General features: G+C 25.7%; 1 protein-coding gene across 3 annotated transcripts; it reads right to left on the bottom strand.

The window, feature by feature from the left end:
• Window positions 1-707: 707 nt before the first annotated feature.
• LOC114132830 (ABC transporter G family member 23-like) lies at window positions 708-14,126 on the bottom strand. Of its 3 annotated transcripts, none has more exons than XM_050204385.1 (15): window positions 14,050-14,126; window positions 7,525-7,701; window positions 6,365-6,497; window positions 6,123-6,277; window positions 5,825-5,932; window positions 5,641-5,734; window positions 3,802-3,954; window positions 3,183-3,310; window positions 2,676-2,892; window positions 2,414-2,591; window positions 2,204-2,319; window positions 2,065-2,135; window positions 1,774-1,862; window positions 1,490-1,666; window positions 708-1,303 (listed from the first exon to the last, which is right to left on the bottom strand). In XM_050204385.1, the coding sequence occupies exons 2-15, from the start codon at window positions 7,665-7,667 to the stop codon at window positions 984-986; spliced, it is 2,082 nt and encodes a 693-aa protein (XP_050060342.1). In that variant the 5' UTR covers window positions 7,668-7,701; window positions 14,050-14,126; the 3' UTR covers window positions 708-983. The 3 variants fall into 3 exon arrangements, with proteins under 3 accessions (XP_050060342.1, XP_027854215.2, XP_027854216.2); XM_027998414.2 differs by lacking the exon at window positions 14,050-14,126 and adding an exon at window positions 12,239-12,395; XM_027998415.2 differs by lacking the exon at window positions 14,050-14,126 and adding an exon at window positions 12,235-12,366.
• Window positions 14,127-15,076: the final 950 nt, after the last annotated feature.

Genomic DNA, 15,076 nt, shown 5'->3' on the forward strand with positions numbered 1-15,076 from the left:
AACATATCCAAATAAGAAAAATTCCTCAAATGTTTTTTGTTCTTTATACAATAACAACGTTTTACATAATACTCAGAATATGAACAATATTATTAAATTAAGTTTCATAAAATAAAATGTTAATGGAATTTTTACACCAGCAACAAATAAAGCTGTGCTTCTTAATGCTCTTCTTGTTTTACATAGCAAATTTTGTATAGGTATATTTTTAATACAAATCCGACCTAATCATTTAAAAATAAAAGGTTGCCAAAAAAATTTATAGATCCACGAAAGCCCTTAAAATTCTTAAATACAATAAATAAACTGTTGGCATTTTATTATTACATATTAATACTATCACTTTCTTGTCATACGCCTGGTATGACAATAAATAGAAATTATGACAGTTATGTATCTTAAAAAGTCTATCCACTACTCCGGGTAATCATATATTATATACATATGTATAAATATTATAAAATATTTATTTTAATACACTTACACTATTTTAACGACACTCATAAAATATCTAAAAAACAGATTACTCAGCAAACGTATTTTCCTATTTTCCTTCTTAGATGTCGTGTGATCGTATTAATTTTATTCCCAAAATACTCCAACATAATAATTTTATAAATAATGTTTTCTTTGCTGTCACACGCGAGGTTTGTTTTTTATCATGCAGCCATGGATGTAGGAATTTTAGACATTATATGGTACACAAATCAAGTTAAAATAATAGCAATTATTCATCAATAAAGTATAATTTGTTCAAAACTTATAAATTATAGTAATTGGTAGTTCTATGATATATAATATATATATATAATACATAAAGGCTAAAATTTATTATAATTATTATCAAATAACCAAAAAATTTATAAAAATAATTTTTAGTATAAAACACAATATGTATCATTTTGACACAATATAATATAACGGACGTAATCTCAACTTGTACATGGCTTATAATACATTTATTTACATTTTATTTATAAATATTATTTGGAAACATTTCGCAAACCGTTGTTTTTCTTCACCACAATTATGGTAACCAACATAAACACACCGATCCATCCAGATGCGGACAAAAATCCTTTGTAGACCGTTGGGTGCGTTATCGACCAATCCCTGGCGGACAGAGCCCTAAACGATTCCGTCGACAACGTGATCGGCAAAATCCATCCGATCGATCTCAGTATCCAATGCATACCTTCCAATGGCCAAATCATCCCACTGAGCATAGCTAGAGGGAAGAAACTGCCCAAGCCCATGAACGTGGCAGATGTGTCCGTGTTGCAGAACACCGAGACCATAAATCCTTTATTTAAAAAAAATATATATAACTATAACTATATAGTATATAGTATATCCTATTATAATCACGAATCGTCGAGACTATAACGTATAGAATGTGGCTATACGTAAATAAGTTTCTAAATTCCGTCCGTGCTGGTGCTCTGCTGTTTTTTTATACCTATTATACAGCTATATAGTATTCACTCACCATAACACATTCCACTAGTCCCTGTCAAGAACAGTAAGGACAGAGACCAAACCAGACTGCCCACCATGGGATTATCGAAGAATACAAATAACACCAACATCATCAACGCCGTTTGAACGCTTAAAACGATGTACTGAACCACGATGTGAGACAATATTACTTCCGTCACCGTGACGCCTTGACAAAAATAAAGATTCGATAAGTCGTATTAGATGCACAAGCCGGTGTTCGTACCGTTTAAAATTCAAATATAATATAATTATTGTATTTTAAATAATTAATACCGGCAACGAGACTCCTCTCCAACAATCCTCCCATTTTTTCCATAAGTATCGCTCCCACCGTGAACACCATCGGGAGATAAAACTCAAATCTGTGGATCAAATATTTTTCATCTTTAAAATTGTATTATACATACCGTTATTAATTATTGGGATGAACATAACACATAGCATAACATATTAGTGTATATAAGCATATTACTATCTTTATCGTTATGTTTATATCGTAAGAATAAATTTTTCAGTGCACGTTGCTGTTTAATTAATTATTTTTTAATATAAAAATAAACCAACAGTGATATTATAGCTGGAGCTGTGAAATGTCCAAAACTCGGGTTGTTGTCTCCGTAAATCGCGTCTTCCAACTAAACAAGTACGACAAAGAAACATATTATTATACTATAATGATGGACAATTATTTCCAAATTATTACCTTGATCGGTATATCGGCTAACGCAACGGGCCAACCACAGTCCCTAAATACACTTTCTAGAAACATCACATACCTCGAAAGCATATCTCTTCGTAATAGGTTACTCACGTATTGATCTGTAACAATGATGGAGAAAGATTTTCAACATTAAAACAAATAACGAATTGCGTGAAATAAAAATTATATTTTTTAAATAATATATGTACTTACTGGACATGTCTTGCCATATATTGACATCACTAATGCTTAAAGTCCTATCTGTTGCATTTTCAGGCATTTTGATACGTTCGCCGAGAGATTCTGAATAACCTTCTTCGAAATATAACACTCCCCAAACCTTATTCTTCTTGACAGCGAACTTCGCTTCGTCCAGAGAATCATACTCTATCTGTTTTTTAATTTTAGATGTTGTGATTTAGTTTTATGGACATTGGAAAAAGTTTACTAATAACTATAATATTTTAATACTAACCAATTTGTAACTCTTGTCCTTTAAGTTTTGTAAGTACCGACAACTTAGCGGTACACTGAAATTACATCCACTCGATGGATAACTACTGCAACTTGACATACCATTTTTAAGCTCTTCGTTGACCACTCCTAATTTTAACCCTTGAGGATCACGACCAATACAAGTGCAAAATAAGTAGCATTGTACAACAGGCAAGATCATTAGGAAACACATAATCCTACACAAAAAAAATTATAAAATTAACATACGATGTCATTACTATTATTATGTTTTGATTATTTTTGAATGACTTTTAAATGCAATAATAGATTGTATAGTTTAAATTCCGAACGTTATGGCCTGTATTTTAGTATAAATATTACTTTATGAATATGAATGGTTAAAAAAAAGATTTTTTTTTATTATTTATTGTAAAAATGTCAATTATTGAACTATGATTTATATTTTGTGGCGAGTGTCTAAAGATAATAACCTGCAAATATACTTATTTCAATATTTAGTACTTACGGTATATTTCTTTTCATCCAGTAAAAGTTTTTCAATAACTGTGCTACAATTCTTGATTTTGAACAAATATTGTCTGGTTTCAGTGGTGCCAGTGGTTTTTTATTTGGCACGGGATATGTTTCAATATTCTGAAAAAAATATTTATTAATTATTAACAATTTTTTAGAGTTAATTTAATTATAGTTAATTTGGAAAAAAAATATTTATCTCATCTAGAACTATTTTCATTGGATTTTACAATAGGTAAGCTATACAATTACATTAGTTTACTTTTAAAGATAAACTAAAACTATAATTATATTATACTTAATAATTACCGAAAAATTGCAATACATTTTAATTTAAAAATATTCAATGATTTTAAATAAAGTAATTAGTATAAAAAAATCTTCTGAAAAAAATTAATTTTACTTAAAATAAGTTTTATCAACGTTTTTAGAATTTTTAAAAGTTATTTATTTAAAAAAATATTTTAAATGGTTTTAATCAGAAGTAGATATAAGTATAATAAAACTTTCCTAAGGATTTAGATACAACTAATACTGTGGAAAATAATAATTATTATAAATATTGTTTTAAATAAAATAAACAAGCATAGCTAAACATAATTCTGACATACACAATTTTCATCTTCTTTATCCATAACACTTCTTCTAGTTTGGCGTTTGCTAAGTTCCAGGAAAGCTTGTTCTAAAGTTGAGCAATTATGTTTTAAAAGAAGTTGGCTTGGAGATTCTTCAGCCAATAGTGTACCATCTCGCATTAATCCAATCTGTAAATATATAATAGAATAAATTAAACATTATGCAAACTACCTTAACTATCAAATTAAAAAATGTATAAGCATAAACAAAAAATATTTTTAGGAAATAGTTATTATAAAAAAAATCATCATTAATGCTTCTATGTAATTGTCTATGGAGTAATATCAATGAATATTTTCTCTACTTGTATGATTTCATGTTATTTTAATAAATATATATAATATATATCATACAATTTGCTTATTGTAAAGTATTATACGTCATTATACAAAAATTGTAAATATGTAAAAATATAAATAAATACCTATTTATTTTGTTCAATGTGAATTTATAATACCCAGTTGTTAGATTTATAACTTCGTTATCTTAACCTTAGCAAGTGTAGTGTTATTATTCTTTTCTAGATCCAGAATCCCTTTACCCTTTAGACCCTTATTATCCTTATGTGTTTAATGATTTTCAACATTAATTACTTGTATCATTATATACATTATTAGCCATCATATTGATATTATGACTATAGTAGAGCTCTACAAGTTGTGGCCTTATGGTTCTTATCGAATTCAATTCAATGTTTTTCACTTCAAGTAACTAACTTTTATCTTTGTACCTGCTCTTGATCAATCTATTCTTGTTTATATTGTTGCCATTTGGTACTCACTCCAATCTCGCTAAATATCAATTTCGTCTTGAACGTGGTCTGCATAATTTTTTCTCCGAAGTTTTTTGGATTTAAATTACCACGACCTTAACATAGTTGCTCTGACATTAGTTATTAACTAAATATTTATTCTTTTTTATTCTGTCGTAATATTAACTCTCAATTTATTTATAGCCTTCCCAATAATTCAATAGACGCATCTGACCTTCTCTCCCGCATCAATCAAGCTCATTTTTACATTTCTCCACATTTAACTTCCTACAGCTACAATCATTTCATCCGCACAACAGTAAAATACTACGGTAAGTGAATCAAATTGTATTTCAATCTAATTAGACACTTTTATCCAATTTTGGTTATCATTAAAATATTTGCATCTTATTTAATTACATCATACAATGTTCGTATGTATATACTATATAATATATTTATACCTATTATATGTGCTACTTATAAATTCATATTTAAATGTTCGTATTATTTATCTCTTAATTGTATAATAACATAACAATAACTTGTTTGCATGTTATATCTATTCTAATATAGACATATAGTATATTAAAAAAAAAATAAGTAAAATAATTGATTTAACTGTGAAATTTGACTATTATGTAAATCTTAAATATATACATGACATAAATGAGCTACCATAAAGTCCTTTATTTAAACTCTAACCAAAAATTGTAATAATAATATATCAATTCATTAAAAATAATTATTGAATTGAATGGAACTCAATTTACCCAGAAATATATCAAAATATTTAAAAAAAATTAATACCTATAAATACTTGTTTATATTTGTTTACAATATAACACCGGTTTCTTCAAAAAAGCTTTTTAAAAATGATTAAAATAATATACTTCATTATGTAGTTATATTGTAATAGGTATAAAAATACTGAATAATTGAACATTTGATATTAATTATAATTTATAACCATCTAGTATTATTTCATAATATAATATGGTATAATATACTATTGATTGTAGTACTCATATAAATGTTTATTATTAAATAAATAATCACTAACCGTATGTGCTTGCCGGGCTTCTTCAATATAATGTGTGGTAATTACAACTGTTTTATTTCCATTGGCAGTCATGTCTAGAAGATGTTGCCAAATGCTACACAAATACAGTAATTTATTAACATATATATAAATAAGACAATCCAAACATAATTCGTTTTTAGTGAAATTATATATATGTACTTACCTAGCACTTAACACGGGATCTACCCCTACGGTAGGTTCGTCTAAAATCAGAAGTTGAGGGTCGTGGAGCAATGCAACAGCAAAAGACACTCTTCTTTCTTGACCACCACTATAAAATAATATTACTAAAGTGCTTAAGTCATAAATACGTTTCTGCTTAAATGCATGTTTATATTTTTGTTTTTGATGAATTTTTAAAATAGTATCACGTTAATAGTAAATTTTAAATATTTAAAATTATAAGCGATTTTAATTTGTTGTGATAGCATTATATATAAATAATATACGTTTAAATTTACCTCAGTCGACTAACAATATTATTTTCATTTGGAAGTTCTAAAAATTTTAACAGTTCATACGTTCTGGTTTCTATTTGTTTATGACTCATACCAAATAAACGGCCATAATAGGTCATTGTTTCTTTAATACTAAATTCTTGGTACAGAGCGAGTTCCTGAAAAAAAATGTACATAATACTTAAATAAAGGTTTATTTATATTTATCAATGTATCTATGCCTAAAATATTTTAACAACAATTACTTGAGGCATGTATCCGATGTTAGACTTCGTCCTAGCTTTGACCTGTATATCCCCAGCATCAAGCTGACACCGTCCGACCATGCAGCTGAGTAAGGTAGTTTTACCACAACCACTAGGACCGAGAAGGCCATATCTATAAACCCAAATAATCCAATAAATTATACGAGTATAATAGGTACTTTATAATACTAATTAATATATTATATTTTTAAGCCATTATAGGTAAAAGTTATATACAAAATTTAATAAAACACTACCTATAACTTGATTGTTTGTACTTTGTAGGTATATTGTATAATGATTTAAGTCTAATAGCTCTCCATAAACAGTTAGATATCTTTTACTTTCTAAATTGTAATTATATTTATTTTTTAAATATTTTACTAGAGATTGGTCTTGCATACGAAATTGCGGCAGCTTTTCTAGCCAGCCTATAATAAATTAAGTAGGCCTATAATATTGTCTACATACAAACCAGAAATCATATATTACCCAATATTTTCATAATTCATTATAATTTAATTATTACATTTAAAAAGAACTATGAATTATGATTATGTATTATTCAACATGTTCATTGATTTATATCATTGAATAATATATGATTATTTACGACTTTTTAAAAATAATAATCCCTTTGTGCCAACTTTACCTATCTTTTAGTGTTTATTGTATAGTATATCAAATACAACTGATATAGAAAGTTTACATAATGATGTACAACATAATTTGTACTGTGCCATTACATCAATGACCCTGATGTATCGTTAAATAGTAATCGCCTTTCTCCAGCTATGATATAATAGATAAAGATGTGTTCGATACAACATGCACATTGATGATTAACATAGGTACTTGTATGTTACGATAGGTAAAGATAATTTTTCCCAAATCATTTAGTTCCATTCTGTCTTAACTACTAATTATTACTATAAAAGTAAGAGTCAAGATAATTTTGTAAAATAGCATTTATGAATTTTTCAAATTAATTCAGATTTAATATAAGTAGAATTGTTATGTACTTATGTATTGTGCAAATTGTCATAGTTTGATTCAATTTGTATTTAACTGCTGAATATTTGAATATCTATACTATATAGGTACAATATCAACTACTATTGTCCAATAGAATTTATAATATTTAGTAATAGTTTGCTCACATAGTTCCTTCGGGTACAGTCATGTTGAGGCCTCTGAGAACGACACTGTAAGGGTTGTATCTCTTGTATGCACCTCTGACCATAATGGCTGGTGGATTATCACCCCCATACTTATCACTAAGAGCCATTCCCGGTGATTCCATTTTTAAACAATATTCTATACTATCATCTCATCACCTGAAATAAAATGAATTATAAAGGTATACATTTTTGTAAAGGTTAGGTTAAGTTATTTTAATACGAACAAATAAACACAATATTACAAATTATAATACTATTTTAGTATTATTACAATATACTTTTGGTGATTTTCCTAATTCTTAATATTTTCGTCTTTATTATTATTATTAATTTAAAATTATTGTCGCTATATTATGCTTAATTCAAAGTCTTAGTTTCGTTAATGTTACCTAGGTGGGTACGTAACATTTTCTATTAGTTCACTAATTGTTTATCAATTAATATTATTTAAGAATTAGATAGCAAGTATTAATGAGGAAGTAGACATTTTATTTTTATTTTACATTATAATCCTTTATATAGATATTGAATAACTATATTTAACTTTTTAAACCAATTTAAGTTTTATTTATGTTTTTATCCGTTATCTTAATTATGTACCTACAAATTATCAATGAAATTATACTATGTCATGTATTCTGTATAGAGTCCAAAACTCTTAATGGACAATTTTTGGTTTTAATATGTTTCCCTTTATACATTTTCATAATATTCTATTACATTTATAATATTCTTGAAATTTTCTTTGACATTTCAAGTCGAATAATTGAGAAATGAAGTGAGCATAATGATTTCTATAGTTAGTATAGTTACGCAAACTCCACCGGAGGTGCGCATTATGCACAGGTAATCACTAAGATTAATTCAATTGAAATTTCTTAAACATATCCAAGGCTGTATAATCAAAAACAACCCACATAAAAAATTCTCATACTCATATTTGTTAACTTAAGCCTATTTTTTTAAAAATAAATTCGTTATAAATTAGCCTAACTGCAAATACATAGTACTTACACAATAATACTATTAATACTTATAATGATTTTAATTTATATATATACTAAGTACCTACTAACTAGTTGAATAACCCAGCTTCGTTGTGGAAAAAATAAAAATCTTTTAATTATTCAAAAGCTTCGTTGGAATTAAATAGGCATTTTTTAAATAGATTTAAATGATAAAATTATACTATGAAATAAAAATAATATTGAATTGCAGGAAAATAATAAATTGCAGCTGAATAAAAATGTTAAGTACGTAATACAAACAATACCTATGGTGTATATTTTATAACGTTATACTAATCAAATAATTTACGATTTTCCAAATCGAATTCCAAATGCTATTATTTTTTAAATAATAAAATATTACCGTATTAGATAATTTATTATGTTACGATTATTACAAACATTTATTATGTTGCCTAAATTTGTATATATTATAATCAAAAGTTTATCTCTATACAATTTTATCTACTCAGAGCTTATAAAATACAAATGCACAATTAAAGATCAACAACAAATAATAAAAACAAAACCGTTTGTTCATCCTCTCTTATTATGTCCATTAAGTAGGTACTAATGCAATCAAACTAATTACCTATATACAACTAAATTGTACCAGTTTCACTTTTTGTTAGCTAATTATAAATAATAAGATATTAGGATCTATATAAATATTATAATATAAATATGTATACCTATATAAAGAAAATAATTAATTTTTATATTCAATTATAGATATTAAAATATTAAATTCCTAAAATGTTTATTATTACCAAGACCGACAAGACCATAATATAGAATTAATTTTAACAAAAATAAATATCTTTATTTACTTATTATTTATTTTTAGGTAAACATTTTCTAAACAAATTATAAAATTTACACTAAGCAATAGTATAATAGATACATACTAAATATCTATATTGAACATCATATAAGTTTTCCAAAAACTACATTCTCCGTGTTCTGTGATGTGTTACCATTCAAACCACATTACCACAGCCCATAGGACCACTCCCTCCAGATTCCTGGATCCCAAATTACCCGTTGCATTAATAATTTACATCGCCTTTTCCCTTCCACGTTATAAATTTAACAATAATAAAGATACCAACCTATCTTAAATACCTATTGCACATGTATTATATGGAGATGGTTTACAATTTTTTTACTGGTACTTAAAACATAAACAAATATTATTATAATAATAAATAACATTACATACGACGTTAACTGAATGCAAAGTAAAATAGTACATAATTTAAATATCTTTAATTAGTTGAGCATTTAATAATTATTATGTAGTAAGCGCTTATAATATAAAAATTATGAGCCAATGGTCCAGATACCGAGGTGAATTCTAAAAAAAAATTGTATGAAAACGATTTTGAACACGTACCGAAAACATTTTTCATCACTAAAAATTGATATCGTGTAAATTAGACAGTGAAGTAAACAAAAAATTGATTTTAAATTAACTTATGAATATTTTTGTATACTTAATTTTATTGATTATTACGTTTTAAGGCGCAACGAGAACAAAAACTCATGGTTTTATGATTTTACCAAGTGAAAAATAATATTCGTTGGATAGGTTGTCGATTTTTACATTGATATTTATAATATTTATGCATGTCACATGTACAATACGTGTATGACGTCACAAAGCATTGTATACATATTTCGTTAATCGAACTCGAAGTCAGTTTGAATGTAAAAACATTATTATTATTATTATTATTTTGTTATGTATTTCACATAAGTGTTCTATGTTATATGCCATATTTTTTTGCCTTGTATTGGAGTTCTTAATATATATACATTTCGAGGACTTTTATGAAAGAATTCTAAATTCATTGCTATATAAATCTAGATACTTAGTTATTTTACATTTTCATTTTATTCGAGTTGAATATGATCCACGAATAAGAAAAATAAATACAATTAATCGAATATACTCACTCAGAACCACCTATCAATATTAAATTGATACTTAGAATAAAAATTTTGGCAAATAAAATCGTCTTCGATAGATGGACAATTTCACAACACCGTGTAAAACTTAAATATTTATAAACAAAACTAAAATATACATTTTCAAATAACTACTTGTAAGTATAAAATTCATATTTTCTATGGATCGATTTTGATTTAATTGAGTGTTATATTAGTAGTTACTTGTTATAAATCATTAAGTATCAGTGTAACTGCAGTGTATTTATAATTAAAAAAAAAAATTTATTATATATTATTATATTGTATATATTGTACAAAACATTAAAAAATATTTTAAAATTTTATTTACGATTATAAATTATAATATACCTATTCACAAATAGTTATTAAATATTGAATAATAATACATTTATACAACATTTATTCGTATCATTATTAAATCAAATGCGATGATGAATGTTAATGTACTTAAAACTATTAAACTAAAATAACAAAAATGTATTTATACATATTATATCTATATAGTTATACAAATAAAATGAGAACTGAGAAAAACTAATATTTTATTTCGAGTTTTAATATTATGAGTATATTATATACACATGCGATGATATTTTTTATATTATTATTATATATCCTGGTATACGGAATGATTTCTGAGTGAAAGTGGTCAACGCGTAAGAAACCAGTTGGGTGCTCATAACAACCACGTTCGTTACATAATTGTGTACAAAATATCCAGAGAGCAAGTGACCTAATATTATCGAACTCGATCAGGTTATTGAACACAATTCCGACTTTTAAAGATGATAATTTCCGGTATCTGTCATCTGATTATAATTATAATGCACGATATTGATATTATAGTATTATTATAGTACCTATATAATATATTAAATATTAAACGATGTGATCACACTATAATATGCTATATTATGTATAATATAATATTATAGTCTTATGTATGTATTTAGTAGAATATCATAACATAAGGTTAAAATTTAAATGAAGTCCTATTGCAGAATGCATGTAAACATAATACACGAATACTCAATTGATATGGTAAACGTTCGGAATATTTATCAATCTTATTATATATATATACTCCAATTTGACACATGACATTAATCGTTCAATATATATTCACTTCAGTTTAGGCCGTTTAGGGTGACTATAGGGTTTAGAATACGAGTAGGAGAGATCTGAATCGGGATAGTGACATCTAGTAAGTAGACAATATATACGATTATATAAATTTATATATACAGTACCTATACATTCCTATTGTCTACAAAAACTTGTACTCACCATCCGTGTTTTTTTTACAATAATCATCAAAATTAATTGTTATATACTTTTAGGATAAAATAATTGTATATTATCTATTGACACATAAAGTAAATTTATCTGCGAAATAATAATTACTGATTAAATTTATACTTAAATTACTGGAAAAATATTAAAAGTTTGGTTTTTTTTTAAATTATTCACAGATTTTCCAAGTACCAAAAACGAATTTAATTTATTCAAAGTAAAAACACTATACTATTTACTTCTCAAAACTAGATGTTAAAATTATTGTAAGACTTTTATAAGCAATAGGACATAGATAATTACAATATTGAATAGCTTCTTAATGTTTATTATTTTAAAATATAAAAAACAACCTGCACAATATTATTAAATTACAATTTCGACATTTTAAATATTAATTAAAATTATTACTTACGTACCATTAAAGAGTGAAACAAGTAAGAAAGATCGTACGGATTACACGTGTGTCTTACAAGACTAGAATACGTATACTGTGGTACATGTGACGGGATAACCAATTGTTGATGGTAGCTCAGAATAATGACGTAACCCTTTTACCGTGTCCTTCTTAAGATAGTTTTGTTATAAACATTATAAGGAAGGGAGATAGTATGAAATATCGCTCGTCTTAACACCAAAGATGCAGTATTTACAATCTGGACATTAGAAATGAAACGATAACATAATGAATAATAATGATACAGAATAATAATTATAAATTATCGGTTAGGTTCGGATTAAATCCATGAACTTAAGTTCATTTATGTTATAATATAATAGATAAGTTATATCAAATTATTATACCAAGCAATTATTTTGTTTTCGTTAATTTCATAATAGGCTAAATTAATTTATTTTTATGTGAATTTTTTTATTTAGATCTTAAAAATATTAATTATTTATAATATGAGTATAAAAATCAATATATTAATACATATTATATGCAAGTACAAAATGTGTATCTATGTGTGCATAAATGGCATATGAAGGGGAGTGCTTAAATGTGTTTAGAATTTAACTCCCTCATATTTTATGTCATTTTTAGTTAATTAATTTTATATTGTTGAAGAAATTATTAAAATATATATGTGATTATATTTTAGTATATTTTTCCGGATTTGAAATTCAAAATGTGTTTTATACTATCTACGCATTGCAAGATTTTTAGGGTGTTTTTATCCACAGCCCTAATAATTGCTTACCATTTATATAATATTCATACAAAATGTGTCCGCATACATTACACAAAGTTAGTTGTTTAGAAAAGCCATAAAAGGTATTCCGTAACAGACCGGCAACTGGACGTTATATAATAACGTTATATTATTATCATAATTACAGATTCTTTTTAATTATATAATAATCGTTATAATTACATTTTAAAATTTGTATGGCTTTTTTTTTTTTTTTTGGATAATTTAAATAAGGGTGTATGGGAGGTATACTTTAAGTAAAAAAAATCCAACACGGGTAAATTTGCAGTTCTTCAAATTTAAAACTAAAATTACGCTTATGATAGAGGGAGGAAAAGGTGAAGTCGATGATAAATCATAAAACTATCTCTGAGAAATAGAGGGATTCTACAGTCCCGTAAATCGATAAAATAAATTTTATTTAAAACAATTCAAATTTAAGTCTTCTATATTTTTACAGCCTAATTTCACTAAAGATGATTTACCAAATTACAAACAAATTTAAAAACCATAAGTATAATGTAGTAATGTAGATATAACTGTATAGTGTATACGTGTTATTGATATAGTGGCATTCCTGCAAACAAGTCGTTTTTCTCTCCTAGCTTAGATAAAAATTTTATTTTTATAGTATAATTTAACTGTTAAATATCAAAATAAACTTAAGAATATTATAATAGTATACGTACATTTTAATTTAATACTGTACTACAATAAAACAAAATAGATGTAAATTTAATAAAATATGTTCTTATGGTAGAAACAAAAGACAACATATCATCATTATTACCCCCTACAGTGTAATTCACCGCATACATACAATATTCTTTAACAATATTTTAAAATTTCAAAAATCAGATTTTGAATGACTGCATTATTGAAGATGAAAAAGGAGATGAACATAAGAACATACTTAGTGTATCATTTTGTTTATTAAAAAATAAAGTATGTGCAATCATTCAGTAGGTGGCATAACTAATGCGTATGTTTCAATTATTATTATTATTAGTATTAGTATAAAATTCCACGTTACTTACTATTTACACATCTAAAGAATAATCTTTATCATCACTTAACAGCACTCATAAAATTAATGGTCATCAAGCTCCAAATAATAACAAAAACCTAAAGATTAAAAAAAAAAAAATTAACTTATGTTTTACATCATAAAATATCCACCTTATATGAGTAACAATAGACAATCATCTATAATACTATACATCATATATTTATAATCATTTAGAGTTATGCAATTTTTTTAAATACCAGTGTGATACAGTAATTACATTTTTATCATTTAACTATGTGTTAAATACATTGATTAATAAAAAAAAATAATAATAAATTAAAATAAAAACAATGAATCACTGCATTATAGCGATTGACAAGTGTTTTTAAACTTAAAGCTCTCAATAGTTGATTAGTCACATTGCATTCAAATATCAACATTGAATCTAGTATAGTAATTATATGTTACCCAAAAATGGTCGATATGTTGAAAGGAATTACATACGTTTCTTCACTGTTATTTTGTCGTATTTATGAAGAACTACTCTAAGAAACTTTAAAAATTAAAGATTTATAATGTAAAATGTCATGTTGATGATTTCAGTACAAATTATATGGTCGATACCTACAACTGTATATTCATTTATACATTAATATCAGCTTCATTTGATTGTTTTTCACCAGTTTCTAGGTGGTTTATAATGTTATAATTTTCGTTGGTGCTTAAATAATTTCCTTTTGACATTGATAAATATGAAACTATTCAAAATTCACATAATACACAACACCGTACCTTACCTGCTGAAATACTATACTAACTATAGTAACTGCACATGCAACAAAGTTTAAAAGGTTTTTAGATAAGTAGTTTGAAATTTCTATTCGTAAGATAACAAATAATCAATGAAATATTATAATTTGTGTCTATTAAAATTATAATAATTATACCAGTACGAGAATTAATTAAATGTTTATATTTTTATTAGGTACACAAAGTCACGCACAGATATACCCATATTATAATTTATTATCATTGTACAATGTAATGCATATAAT

Source organism: Aphis gossypii, chromosome 1, assembly GCF_020184175.1.
Source record: "Aphis gossypii isolate Hap1 chromosome 1, ASM2018417v2, whole genome shotgun sequence".
NCBI lineage: Eukaryota > Metazoa > Arthropoda > Insecta > Hemiptera > Aphididae > Aphis > Aphis gossypii.

Excerpts from the sequence above, each read along its gene's own strand:
- LOC114132830 (XM_050204385.1), bottom strand. The coding sequence starts at position 7,667 with ATGGAATCACCGGGAATGGCTCTTAGTGATAAGTATGGGGGTGATAAT. Across the intron at positions 2,893-3,182 it reads TGGATGAAAAGAAATATACC|GATTATGTGTTTCCTAATGA; the intron begins GTAAGTACTAAA and ends TTTTTTGTGTAG. Across the intron at positions 2,592-2,675 it reads AGGACAAGAGTTACAAATTG|ATAGAGTATGATTCTCTGGA; the intron begins GTTAGTATTAAA and ends ATTAAAAAACAG.